This window comes from Rhopilema esculentum, chromosome 14, assembly GCF_057945365.1.
Source record: "Rhopilema esculentum isolate cy_ngs chromosome 14, ASM5794536v1, whole genome shotgun sequence".
NCBI classification, from domain to species: Eukaryota; Metazoa; Cnidaria; class Scyphozoa; order Rhizostomeae; family Rhizostomatidae; genus Rhopilema; species Rhopilema esculentum.
The window spans coordinates 6,592,957-6,606,243 of record NC_142828.1 but is presented as its reverse complement, the minus strand read 5'-3'; the positions used below and the strand labels follow the sequence as shown (position 1 = coordinate 6,606,243).

Below are 13,287 nucleotides of genomic sequence, written 5' to 3'. Positions count from 1 at the left end.
CGGCACAGTTTATTACGTTCTGATGTGAGACTTTTTCCGGTCACATGATCCAATCCGCTATTCAAAGAATAAAACAAACGAGATAAAATTTTCAAATAAATTAAATTCAAATTTAATTTATTTTGAAAATTTTATCTCGTTACATTGGATTCTCGTTGTCGTATTGCTTTGTTCCTGAATATCTAAAGTCAATCTAGAAACACCATTAGTTGGTCGTGTACAATCTTTTCTAGAATTCTAGACATAACTGATAACACTGAGATAGGCCAGAAACTGTTTAAATCTGTTTTTGTGCCCGTCTTATGAATAGGTGTTACTCTGGCTAATTTCCGGAATTGGGGGAAATGCCCCTTTCTAAAGATGCATTGTATATCAGTGAGGACAGGAAGAGGACTAGAGAAATTTCTTGGTTGGAATTTGAAGACCTCCAAGGACAGGTAAAGAGCGTTACAGACGCTTTAGATAACTTTGGAGAACCTTTTCGGACTTACCTCTGCGGTGAAAAACGTCCGAGGATGTCTGAAGGCCGATTTCCATTTGACATTTTTTGTGCGCGCGGGGGTAGCGCCCAAATCTGAGCATGCGTAGCTAAGTGCTGCTCTCAAGTGGCCGAGCGCACAAAAAAGTTGAGACCCTATCAACTTTCTGGCGCCCACAGCGGACGCAAAATCGAGACCACTTGACTTTAACTACGCATGCTCAGAATTGGGCGCTACGCCCGCGCGCACAAAAAATGTCAAATTGAAATCAGCCTTGACTGTGATCCAACAGCTCAGTCTACATCCACAGTTCAATCTACTTCATGCGTAGCTCCGTCTACGTTGAATGCAGGTCAATCTGCTTTCAATTCCTCTGCGTCAGTCTCCTGGTCAAACCATCAATAGCGCTCCAGTCGCAAATTGATGGGATTTCTCCTCCTTTACATGCCCCATCTCCAGGCAATGAGAGTTTCTTCTCAGCCGAATCCATGGATACGGGTTTCAATCCCGTCTATGTGGACCCAGATTTTTCTAGTACAGATGCGGGTCCTTCATCTTCTTCCGTCGCTCCAGACGACGAGGATATTCCTCAAATTTCCTACGAGGGTGATGAACCCACTGGGACAGATACACCATCCTCTCTTGCATCATATGTTGAGGGATGCACCAAAAAGGAAATAAAAAATGAGGATTTGGAGGTATATCGCCAATGGTATCCTTTACCAAAAGATTGTCCCTTTTTGAAAGTCCTTTCCATGGACAAAGAAGTATGGCGTTGTATGTCGCGAGACCAGAAACGTTGCGACGTTTTGCTTCAGGCAGCACAGGCAAAAATTGGTGAAGCCATAACTGCGACCGTCAGAGCAAAGGAAATGCAACGGAAATTACCTTACTTTTCCTGATTTAGTTTCTTTTCCTTCTTCTTACTTTTTTTGCGTTTATATTGAGATGTAATTGAAAATTGTAAATGTCACTCATAATGGAGATTAGGTGAAATTATTGTGAGTGGCATGTATTTGAGTAGCTTTAGTTGTAGTTTAAAACTTTTTAAATGATAGAAAAATAGTACCAAGGTGAAGTGCTAGGGGGCTCAGGAGGGGCTGGGCTTCCTTTTTGATGGCAAAAATTGGTAAATTTCTACTTTTGCTATTGTTTTTCGCAACATTTTGTGCAAGAGCCCGGTTTGTTATTTTGATAGCACTACACCAAGATGGAGAGGACACCATTATTTGATTGTTTGAGAACCATATAAAAATAGCTATTGTTCATTATATATAGATACTCGTAGGAAAATTCGCCTGGAAAAATTCTTATTTATCACAGACATCAAAATTTCCGGTTTAATTCATCTGCTATCTGATACCTTTTCCAATTGCTATCCATGATGCTGGAATTCTATTATTTGCCGGAGCATTTTGGTTTTAGTAATAATCCATTATTTTCTCTAAGTAGCAGTATTAAACTGAAGAATATATAAAGACTATAAACGGCATGATAGCAAGATGGCAGTCAAATTTCCGACATTTTTCTCACCCGAAGATCTAAATGAACTAAATATTTAGTGTTTGCTACTAAATATAAAACATAGTTACTAAATATGAAACATTTAGTGTTTCAAATTTCGAAAAAAACGTTTCTATAAAACACAAAATTTTAACTCAAAGCTCGGAAAAAGGAGAATTGAAAAGGATTATAAGTTTATTAGGAACCTTAAAAGAATACAGAGAGATAACGAGTGAGCATAGCAGTGACCAATTTTGCAAGGTCTCTTGTATAGGTTCATAGGTTCTTCGATCGTACTCAGGTGTGCATTTATTGTTTGTGTCAAGATATCGCGATTAAACAATCCCATCATCCATAAAAATGCGGCAACAAAGAAAAGTTCTTGACTTAATAGCATAAATTTGCATACTTCACGAGTAGGCTAAGTATATTTTTATAGACAAATTAAAATCAATCTATTTCATATGATGTGCAATCACACACTTAGGAGTTAAACTCTTAAGAAATGTGAAATCCTTATCAAAAAATATGTTTCAAGAAAAAACATAACTCGTTAAAGTCTTTAAAGTATTTCAACACTCTGTCGCAACATGGATTACCTTATTACAGGAAATTAACGAATCATGAAATTAACGCGGTTTGCCCCTCGATCGCGTGGAATAAGGGATGATAACAAAAGGCTTCTTTCATTTAACATATAATTTAACCATCTATTTCTTCGTCACTCTCACTCTCCTCGCTTTCACTGGATTTATCATTGTCCAGAATGTCCTTCAAAATTTGTGACGAATCGTCGCAGTATTCTGTATCTTCTGGGTAAGCAACCTTTTCTACGTAGCTTTTAAGGACGTCCATTCCCTTAGAATTCTGCCATTTTGCTGTCATGGTAATAATGATTTCTAGTCCACCTTGCATGAGTGGAGATGGCTTAGGTGCCACTGACTTGACCATTCCAGAAAATTCATCGCCCTCCCTAATAGCATACCATACATGGTTCTAAAAAGAATGTTGTTTTTTTATTCTACTTCCCCAATTCGCGTTAATTTCATGCACCCGCAATGTATATTTTGTAAAACCGCGTTAATTTTATGCTTCCAAAATGCACATTTTTCACAGACCGCGTTAATATTATGACGCATTAATTTCATGATTCGTTAATTTCCTGTAATAAGGTATTGTCGTTTCACAAGTCTAAGATGCGAAAGAAGAAATGCTGTGTGTTGCATTTTGTAGAGAAGGAAATAAAAAACTAACATTCTGCAGAGAAATTTCTTTCATATGACAGAATCACTGTAAAACATTGTATGTATGAATGAATATATGTATGTCTGCATGCATTTAAAGTTTGATATGTGTTGCAATGTGCCGTCAATGCATTTTACCGTTATATACCATCAATGTTCAAATTTGAAATGTATTTTAATAAATATTGTCGTTAGAGAAAAATATAATACTTATTCCATTACAAAAAATATAATACTGATTCCGTTGGCGATTCCATTACAAAATCGTACAGAGCCTAGGGGTACTGTTTCATTCTTTCGCTGATAGAGTTTTTGTTTCGAATACCACTTCCATTGATGAGTTATCAATGTAAGAGTAAAATTGTCATGAATATACACTTAAAACAAACAATTAATTAGGCACAAATCTTTAAGTGCTCCTGCAATAATAAAAAATCGATTTTCTTCAACTATCATTTGGCTGAGAACAGAAAGCAAAGTTTTATTACTATTTTAGCATATATCATAGCATATATTTTTAATTCTGGCTATATTTTTGCAAGACGTTGCCTGAATAAAGATTGGTTTCTAGAAGAAAAAAAGTTCCTATCATTTTCTTCTCGAAAAGTTGAAAGCGTTCTATAAGATTGGTTGGTATTTCTAGAGTTTAATTTTTAGAGTTATTATGCTTTAAATACTGTACTTTAGGCGTTCTTTTTTCTACCGTTATCCGCTAAAACGATTTGAATTGTAAAGGCACCCATCTTTTACTAAACAGATAATGCTGTTTGTTTCCTTCGCTGGGTAGATTGGATTTTGAGTGTTATACTGCTCTGCCAAAGAGTTCTAAAGTGATGACGTCACAAAAATCTTTTTTTTTAGAAATTTTGTACTTGGATTCCATAACATGAAAGAGCATCATGAAATACCTCTAAATATGGAAAATTAGTCAATTGTGTTATGAATTGGCAGAGATATGACCAAATGTGTATTGGCTCTTTCCCCATCAAACCTCTGTATTTTGGTCTCTGTTCATAACTTTATGAACAGAACCAAAATAACAGTGGTTCGTTGGGAAACTTAAAAGTCTTTCTTTGGCCATATCTGAACCGATTTTAGACATATTTGGCAAATTTTGCATACCTAAATGGGAGTATTTCATGGAGATCTCTAATGTTATGTAGTTAAAATTCAAAAATTCTAAAAATAGGATTTTGGTGACGTCACACTCTAGAACTCTATTGGGTAAGACGCAAATACAAGCTTTTATCGTCGAACAAACGTTCTACATGAATTCAATTTATACTGGAAGAAATGGGGTCAGGGGAAAATGGGGCGTGCTCTGTAACGATAATACTGTTGTTATTGTGAGTGAGCAACTAAGTTTGATAGTCATATCATTTCATTAATATTACTTAAGATATTCTTGATTTCGCCTAGTTTGTAATTGTGAAAAAGATTTGCGATGTCTTGTATGCAAAGTTTTCATGATATTCTTGAAAAAAGGAAAATCAGTTGTTGCATGCCATGAAAAGAATCTTACCCTTCGATGGCTGAAATTCTCAAAATTGGTTTTGGAAAGGGCTTTAATGATAGTCGAAGTTTGGTAGAAATTGCTTTCTGTCTTGGGTCAAGCTCAAACTTGAATGTGGTCAGTAGTTTTGCAACGACAACTTTCATTTCCATAACTGCAAACTTTCGCCCAATGCAGTTGCGAGGACCATTTGAGAACGGCATGAATTTGTAATTACCAATTTCAGACTGTTTTTCTCCTGAAAAAAAAGTTTTACAAAATCAAAAATTGGAGAATGACATTTGAAATTGTAGAATGGTTTTGCAGGTCAAGGTTTGCGGGGCAGTAATATTGCGGGGCACCTAACAGCCATGTGCTCGTGTTTCTGATTGGCCCATTTCTATCCACAACTGGGTAGATATATTTCCTAGCGTAGAGTTTTCGGTCTGTGTTCTGACGTTTTAAACTCTGAAGAGTGTCAGACGAAAAGCTTTAGTTTACTAAATGTTTGCTTTTCTCAAAGCCATTTTCAAGTTTTGTACCACCAAAAGATTGTTGGCAGTAATATACAGGTTGGAAAATGTACATTGGCAGATGAACAGGTTGCAGCTTTTTCTAGGCAGTTAAAACTAACAAGAACTGCAGGTTCATCTTCAACTGTTGGAGCAGAGTTAAATAAAAAGCTAAACTTCTTGATTAAAGTAACAAACCTTGTTTACCTTCTGAGCTAAAGATAAAAAATCTATGTGATTTTCTGCCTCTAAGGGTTAGTTTAAATTCTGAATTTGTGTTTCTTAAAATACAGAGCTTTTGAATAACGTTTTTTTCCCAGAGATAATTCTTGAACATAAAATGACCAATACCTGCATCAAGGAATCTTTCCGGCCTAAAATCATTGTGGTTTGGCCAATTCTCCTCCATATGATGGAGAACACAGATAGGGATGAGAATATATGAACCTTTTTGGATTTTGTAGCCACCAATTACATCATCTTGCAATGCCTCTCTCATAAAAACAGCAAATGGAGGGTACATTCGGAGGGATTCATTTATAACTGCAGTTATGTAGGAAAGTTTCTCAAGGTCTTCACTTCTAACAGATGTTGAGCTGCCAAGAACAGCTTTTGCTTCTCCTCTGGCCTGAAACATATCAAAATTTATAGTCTGGCAAAGAAAAATGGATGGCGATGAAAGTTCAACAAATGGTCAAATGCCTCAAAGGCTATACCACATGTATACCAGGGCTCCCATTGCAAGGGGCAGGGGGGCATGACCTTCCCCACTTTTTCGCTGAATGAAAGATTAACATCAGCTCAAATGATTTATATAGATAAACCTGTTGATAACACTAAATATATATAACTAAAGTCTACAAGTAAAACAGCATAAGCAAAGAAGCAAAATTTTTGCCACAATTGTGGCTAGAGGAGGAAAGTAGGGGCAGTAATGGCTTTGTAAAAACCCACAAGGGTTATTAATCTGCAAATTTGGCATTTTTGGTGCTTACTGGTTAAACTTGGTGATTGCATAAATCAAAAATATTAATGATAGTCGATGGTATATTTGATTGTTTTTCTTTTTATCTTGAATTTATTATCTTCGCTCCTTGTCATGTTAATAGTTCAACTGAAACCAGTGAGAACTAGAATGATTACCAGAAATCGATTAAAACCACCGAATGGCGTCTTGCCTGCGGATATTAGTTCTAAGAGTAAGGTTGTATTGTAAGGTAGTGAAAATTGCTTCCATGACTGCATTTTTCAGCGAATTGGAAGCATCGAAATTGAAAATTTATCCACCTTCTGCAGGAAGGGGTGCTGCATCAGGTAGGAACAATCGAGTGGATTTTTAATGCTCATGTCCAATACATTGCAAGCTAGCAAAAACTTAACCTACCTAAGGAAAATAGCCCCTTTTCTATTTAGTGATTTAATAAAGAAAGCTTTTTGTCATCAAAGAAAGTTTCTTAAAGGAAAGCCGATCGCAATACCCTTTCAAAGACTAGAGTTGCGTGCCAGTGTCTATCTATTTACAATTTTATGGGATAAACGGAGCTTGATCTTCAAAATGAATGAAAACTTTAAACTTTCATATACACTAACAAGTAGGAAAACTGTTCACGAATCACAAAGTTAACAGTTACTGAACAGGGAAGGTGGTTCCTTCTATTTTCAACATCAAAGTTGTTTTTTATTCTATTTAATTGAAAAATCACCTGTTCAGCAACCTAACACTTGATACCCAGAGCTTTCAATGGGGGGCGCACGATAGCGCGCGAGCGTGCAGGCACGCGTCTGAGGTTGTCTTTGAGAGCGATTGGTCGCGCGCCCAGTGATAAATATTTTTTTTGAAGAACGCGATTACCGGATGCTGATAGGTCAATCCACTTGAGAAACTCTTTTTAGAAACGGAAGTTTGACATCGAATCCTTGTTTTCACTACTCCGTTTTCGATTTTCTCCGTTTTCCGATCATTCAGTTTGAGCCGTTCCCATTGCTCCGGCCCACACCGATTTGGCCAAAACAAAAAGGAAGGTTTTCCCATCATTATCAAATGTCCCCGTTTTTGAGCGTATCAATTGGAACCCAAAATCAAAAACCATAAATTCAGTTTCTTTTTCCTACGAAAGCGGAGTAATAGAAACAGGACCTGATTTCCAACGGACTAACACATTATCAATTGCCCCTTTGCCATTTGTTGGTTAAACGGGGCCATCTTTTTTAATAATTTGCTAAAGCTATTATTGTCTGTTTTTTCTTTAACTTTCGTGAACAGAATTGAAACTTCGTCACGTTTCTTAAGTCACTGAAACCTCTCTATGTCGCAAGTACCCTTCATGATAACTCGGGAGGAAAACATGAACATAACTATACAATATGTAGCATTCAGTTCATTTATTAAAAGTTTTGTCACGTTTAATGATTCAATAGAAAATTTTTATTGCTCTGTGTTAACAATAAAATTTTATTCGCGCGCCCCACTCTTATCAGGCGAGTTTTTGGTCGCGCGTGTTGATTTCTGAACGTTATGGCAGCTGCCTTGGAGGTGAGAGGAAATTTTCTTTATATTGCTAACCCCTCCAGTTTAGGATCAGTGGTGCATGCCCTGTTCATATACTGTTTTAGTGCAAAAAGAGGATAAATCATACTTCATTCTTGTAAATTGGATAAAGTTCCAAAAATTCAAATAAATGTGCTTCTGGTGCATGTACCTTTTCTTGCACAGCAGGATGCTTTGCCAAAAGATAGAAAATCCATGTGAGTCCAACACTTGTTGTTTCATGTCCAGCAACCATGAAAGTGTGAACTTGAGCTTCAATCACTTCATCTGATAATCTTTTGCCTGTCTCTTCATCTTGTAATAGAATCATTTTACCAAGCAAATCTTTAGAAATCTCACCGTTGGGATCCCCTCCATTTCTCAACTTCTCTCGCTTATTCTTGATAACCTAAAAGCAAAGTCATATAGTACTCTTAGTTTGGATTTCAAAAAAAGACAAAGTTTGCAAGGAAGTTATGCTGTGGAAAAAAGAATTTTTGGGTGCCATTCCTGCCAAAATTATCATAATCTATGATTAGACAAACTTACTCACTCATTATTACCAAAAGTCTGCAAATAAACCAAATTTTTGAATAAGCCCCCTCTAATACTCCCCAACCCTAAAGTAATTTTGTGAATTAACCCCCCACCCTTGAATAAGACCCAATGGGCTGAGGTATTGTCTCAACACCAATGGGTTTATCAAATTATCCCTGCATTCTGACCAGCCTGAAATAGAGAAAGAAAATTTACCCTCACTGTAATATTTTTGGCTGCTGCTGAATAACCTCTCAATTTAAAGAAATTGAAATCCAGAAGAACATTCTTAAGCATAACTGCAATCCCATACTATTTTTATATTTTCATTATTGCATAAGAGGCTACAGAGGTGCACTTGAGCAAATCAAATTCAAATATGTTTCTGTGGTATCTTTGCTTATCAGTTAAAAATTAGCTTACAAGATATTAAATTTAATGAAATCCCTCCTTCTTTGCCTTGTCTGAACTGAATACACATTTTTATTACTTTCAAACCTTTCTTGGGCTTTTAAAATTAAATCTCTGAAAGAAGAAAATCACAAAAGTGCTTTATCTCACATGACAAAATATTTCATAAAATTAGTAAGACATTAAATGCAAGCATTAGTATCTAACCTCTGCAACAACACCATTAACAATTTCAGCAGCCTTTTTCATTTTCGTGTTTTCTGGGAAAGGAATCAAGTCATAGAACGGTATGATTCTTCTTATGAGTCTGGCCATCACACTTAATCTTCCTGCCAAGATAAGCTCCACAGATTGGCTGACCTTGTTTTCCCCAGTAGTAAGTGTATTGAAATTATAGCCAAATGCTGTCTCCCCAATAACGTCTAAAGTCAGTTTGGTGAAATCCCTTTGAATATCTGCCTCTACAACTCCAGAGAGTGTGCTTTTGGCTTTCTCCTTCCAGTACTAGAGTAGATAAAAAACCTAACAATTTAGTTATCCATTATATTTCAAAAGGCAAGTTATGAATCTACAAGGTGAAAAGATGAATTTTATGCAATCCTTGTGTTTTTTGGGTCTATACTACATACCTGTACTAAACTGTCTGCATTGGCATCAAAAACATCCACAAATGGCAAAAGAGATGAAAATGAGAATGATGGGTTCAACATCTTTCTTTGCCAAGCATGTTCTTTGCCATTCACCAAAAGAATTCCTTTCTTGACTTGTGGAAAAACACCAGCAAGCAGCTTGGATCTACCATATTTTGTGCAGTTTCTAACAAGAACCTGCTTGATAAAATCTTCTTTGAAAATACAGATTCTTTTAGGCCCTACAAGCAAGTTTATATCAAATCTAGATTCTAAGTTACCAGAGGTGAAACTACCACAAAAACACACAAATAAAAATGTTCATAAGTTTTTTAATTTTCATATTATTTACTTGAACAAACCCCTCTAGCGCTTATTTACAATGCATAACTAGAAATTGTGTCATTCAGAAAAAGGACTCAAATGCAAGACCAGAATAAATGCCTCTCAAATAAATGCCTCTCAAAAATAAATGCCTTTCGTATTCGATTCAAAATTGAGAAATTTGCTAGAACACTTTTATTTTTTCGTTTGACATTAATAATGATAAGAAATTTGTACAATATTATTTACCCATTCAGCCTAACAGACAACATCACTTTCCAACAATTGATGCCAATTTCAGAGAAACGTCATTATACTCAGGAAAACTAATGCTGTCTTCTCATTGCAAATATCCAAGCCACCAATCACTGTTTAGGCCGATGGGTCAGGAGAGCAAAAGGGTTAGGTTTGAATAAATCAAAGGGTGAAGATAATAAAACAAACTTTACACTTCACTTGCATAAACTTGAAAAACATTTCCTAATAATCGATCTCTACTTGGCAATACTTTGATTTTAGCAATTCTCTCTTGATTTTCTAAGCAACAAGTGCCCGTCAATGGCTTCTTTCGAAAGTTTCATACCTAACAACGTATCAATGACGAACATCCCCTCTTCTTTGAAGCTTTCTGCCCATGCCAAAAGTTTTTTGTCATCATCAATGTTGTCTAGAAAATATGGCATATGACGAAGGATTGGGTAGGCAGGCGGGCTTGGAATGTCTGGGCCCCTCGGCCTCTGACTTGCAGTAAAAAAGTTGCGAAGCCACTTTAATATCTCCACGATGAGCAAGATGCTCAAAACACCAACTAGGAGCATCCAGAGAAACCCCATCCTTTCTTGGTATCTGATTGGGATGGAATGAAAAGGGGAGGGGCAAAACCACTGCGCACGCGAAACATGTTGATATTGCTGTTGTTGTTTCTCAGCTGTTGTTGTCGTTGGTGCAGCTTCTGACGATTCGCTTCCTTTTCCATTGTGCCCAGTGGTGTAGTAGGTGTAGAAGGCAGTGAGTGGAAGAGTAGCCCAGCATAACGCCGACACGCCTCCTAAAATTTTTGAGCTGCGGCGTTAATCTTCAATGCTTGCCAAAAAGTCTTGGTACACTAACGTCAGTTTTCAAGGGCAAATTTAGCCATTCCCCTTCCCCCTTCGACCAATGTTGGTTTACCATAAAACGACGTAGGGGATTAGGAAGAACGCTTTTTTCGGCCACTTCTATGACATTTTTCTAAATTATCAACGTTGTTCCGGGGGGAGGGGGGAGGGGTTGCGGAGATAGGAGTACCCGAGAAAAGAGTTGAAAAATATAAAAATACAACGCAAATTGCTTCTTGATCAGTAGCGCTATGTTTCTTAAATATCACCATCATACTACATAGATATTCAAATAGCCAGTACAAAAAGCCAATTTTTATATTAGACAATATAGCAAATGAAATGGTCAGGTTTTCAGTACCTGTCTCAACCATGGTTCGAGTGAGTATGAAAGTGATTAAAGTCTCATGAAGGTATCGCAATTGCATTTTGAACATTTTTTTGATGTAAATTGAGATGTATAGTTCAAGGATCCTTTTGTTCGTGATTGTAGGCAGTGCCGTAGGAAAGATAATGTTCATTGGTCAAAATAGAGAAATAGACCATAGAAGATGTAAACGAATATGCCTACCTAGGTCATCTACTAACATCCGAAAACGAAACAAATATGTCGATTCATGGGTAAAAATTAATGTTCTAAATTTGAAGAGAAGAGCAATAAGTGGAGTCAAACTACTAGCAACAACATAGGCACTGGCATAACTTGGCAGTATGGAAAGAGCAATGTTTAACATCACATGCCTAAAGAAGTGGACAAATAAAAGCTTAAGATCAGAAACGAAACGGCTTGACGTTGAAGAAAACTTAGAAAAATATGAGTGATAAATAGGCAAGCCATGTTGCCAAATGGACACAAAAAAGTGGACAAAGAAGATACCAACTTCAGTAAAGAGGATGCGAAAGACTTGAAAATTGACGAAAAGATGACCTGCAAAACATCGCATACATTACTAGGATGAGATGCATGAAGTATAACGCAAACAGTTAAATGTTCAATGCAGAGATGCCTTAAAATTAACAAAATCTATCTAAAAAGCGCTAATGAAACGCTGCTTTTGTTTTTTGCCTTTTACTTCTGAAGAATTTACGACTGCACCACTGATTTTGTCTCCCCCCCCCCCCCCAACCTGGTATCCTACTTTTATGGCCTCGCCTTCGACGAAGGGACGCGCTTTTCTGCAAAACAATAGAGCTGTTATGATTGTGAAATTTTCCCTTGGCCCACATATTTTTCAAGTGGCATTGGAGCCCACGACGTCTATAGCAACTACGAAGAAGGCAATAAAATAAGAATCATAACTTTTAGAAGCTATTACAGAACAAACATTAGGGTAGCCAAGGTAGGAAAATTGGAGGGGAAAAAAGCAAAGATATCAAATCTTGATTGGCTGCGAAAGGAATCGTCAAAGCAGGAGTCTCAATCGATTTGAACCAATCAAATTGCGAGAAATGAACAATTTAAGAATTTTTATCACCCCTTCGTCAAAAAATACCTAGCATCAGGACTTTTATGAAGAAGGGGTGGTCAAAATTTAAACAGTAGTTTTGGCCTTTAAACCTTCGGTAAAAGCGTTTTTATATATCTTTCAATTTTCTTTAACCTCTGGACTATGGACAGTAACTTTTCTAATAGCTGCTCTGTTCTATTTTACTGAAAATTTGAAGATTGAAATTCGACAACATAAATTGTGTATTAACAACCGATCAAAGGTCACTTCTTCAGAAGAAATCTCTTTTTGTCCACGAAAGCAAATCTATTTATCAAAATCATAACAAATTAATTTTATAACTAAACCTTTAGTGAAATTGTGTCACCTAGAACAACACTGCCATTAGTGGCTTTGGGTGATATACAGTAGGACTCCTCAAATAGCATTAAATTTACAACTATACACAGATTTTCCAACTTAATATTGATGAAAAGAAAACGAAAATATGCAGACTTAGACCCCGTTTACACTGTCCCGGGACAATTTTGTACCGTTACGGTTCGCAAGTGTTTAGACTGTTGCGGTTCCAAATTTTTCCGTTTAACCTTTCCATTTACGACCTAAATTCAATGGTAGAACATTGTTTAAAGGAGGCTTTATTTCGTCAACCGAGGCAATCAAGGCTTGGACTGGGAGACAATAAAAATAAGTACGGAGACAAAACTATCCGTAAACTATCCAAAACTAGTCGTATTTTCTTCAGAATTTTTTCTTATCCTTAAAAGTTAAATCTCGTTGTCGAAGACGGTGGTAGCCATCGTAAATGGCTGCTGAATAGATGATAATCAGCCCAGTGATCGCTGTCACTTGATTTAACATGGCGATAAGGAATTTGAAAACGTAGTTTGAATTTTCAACAGCCATCTTGACAATTCCCTCGTCTAAAAAATCGTCCAAAATCAAAGCCTCGACTACCTGGAACAGCCATACAAACATAGGCGCCGACTTTTATTTTTTTCAGGGGGGGGGGGGGGGGGCTCAAAATTTGAATTAAAGAAAAATTAAAAAAAGTTAAAAGGTAGAGAAATTCCCTGTCGCTTTA

At 36.7% G+C, this 13,287-nt stretch overlaps 1 protein-coding gene across 1 annotated transcript; it reads right to left on the bottom strand.

Annotated features, from left to right (window-relative positions):
* Positions 1-3,237: 3,237 nt before the first annotated feature.
* On the bottom strand, positions 3,238-10,552 carry LOC135695972 (ultra-long-chain fatty acid omega-hydroxylase). Its single transcript, XM_065215215.2, has 6 exons — positions 10,242-10,552; positions 9,335-9,576; positions 8,913-9,209; positions 7,930-8,166; positions 5,582-5,858; positions 3,238-4,977 (listed from the first exon to the last, which is right to left on the bottom strand). Exons 1-6 carry the CDS (start codon positions 10,489-10,491, stop codon positions 4,745-4,747), a joined length of 1,536 nt encoding a protein of 511 aa, XP_065071287.2. The 5' UTR covers positions 10,492-10,552; the 3' UTR covers positions 3,238-4,744.
* Positions 10,553-13,287: the final 2,735 nt, after the last annotated feature.

Coding starts and splice junctions, on each gene's coding strand:
- LOC135695972 (XM_065215215.2), bottom strand. CDS start 10,491: ATGGGGTTTCTCTGGATGCTCCTAGTTGGTGTTTTGAGCATCTTGCTC. Junction 9,577..10,241: donor CGTCATTGATACGTTGTTAG/GTATGAAACTTT, acceptor ACTTGCTTGTAG/GGCCTAAAAGAATCTGTATT. Junction 9,210..9,334: donor ATGCAGACAGTTTAGTACAG/GTATGTAGTATA, acceptor TATCTACTCTAG/TACTGGAAGGAGAAAGCCAA.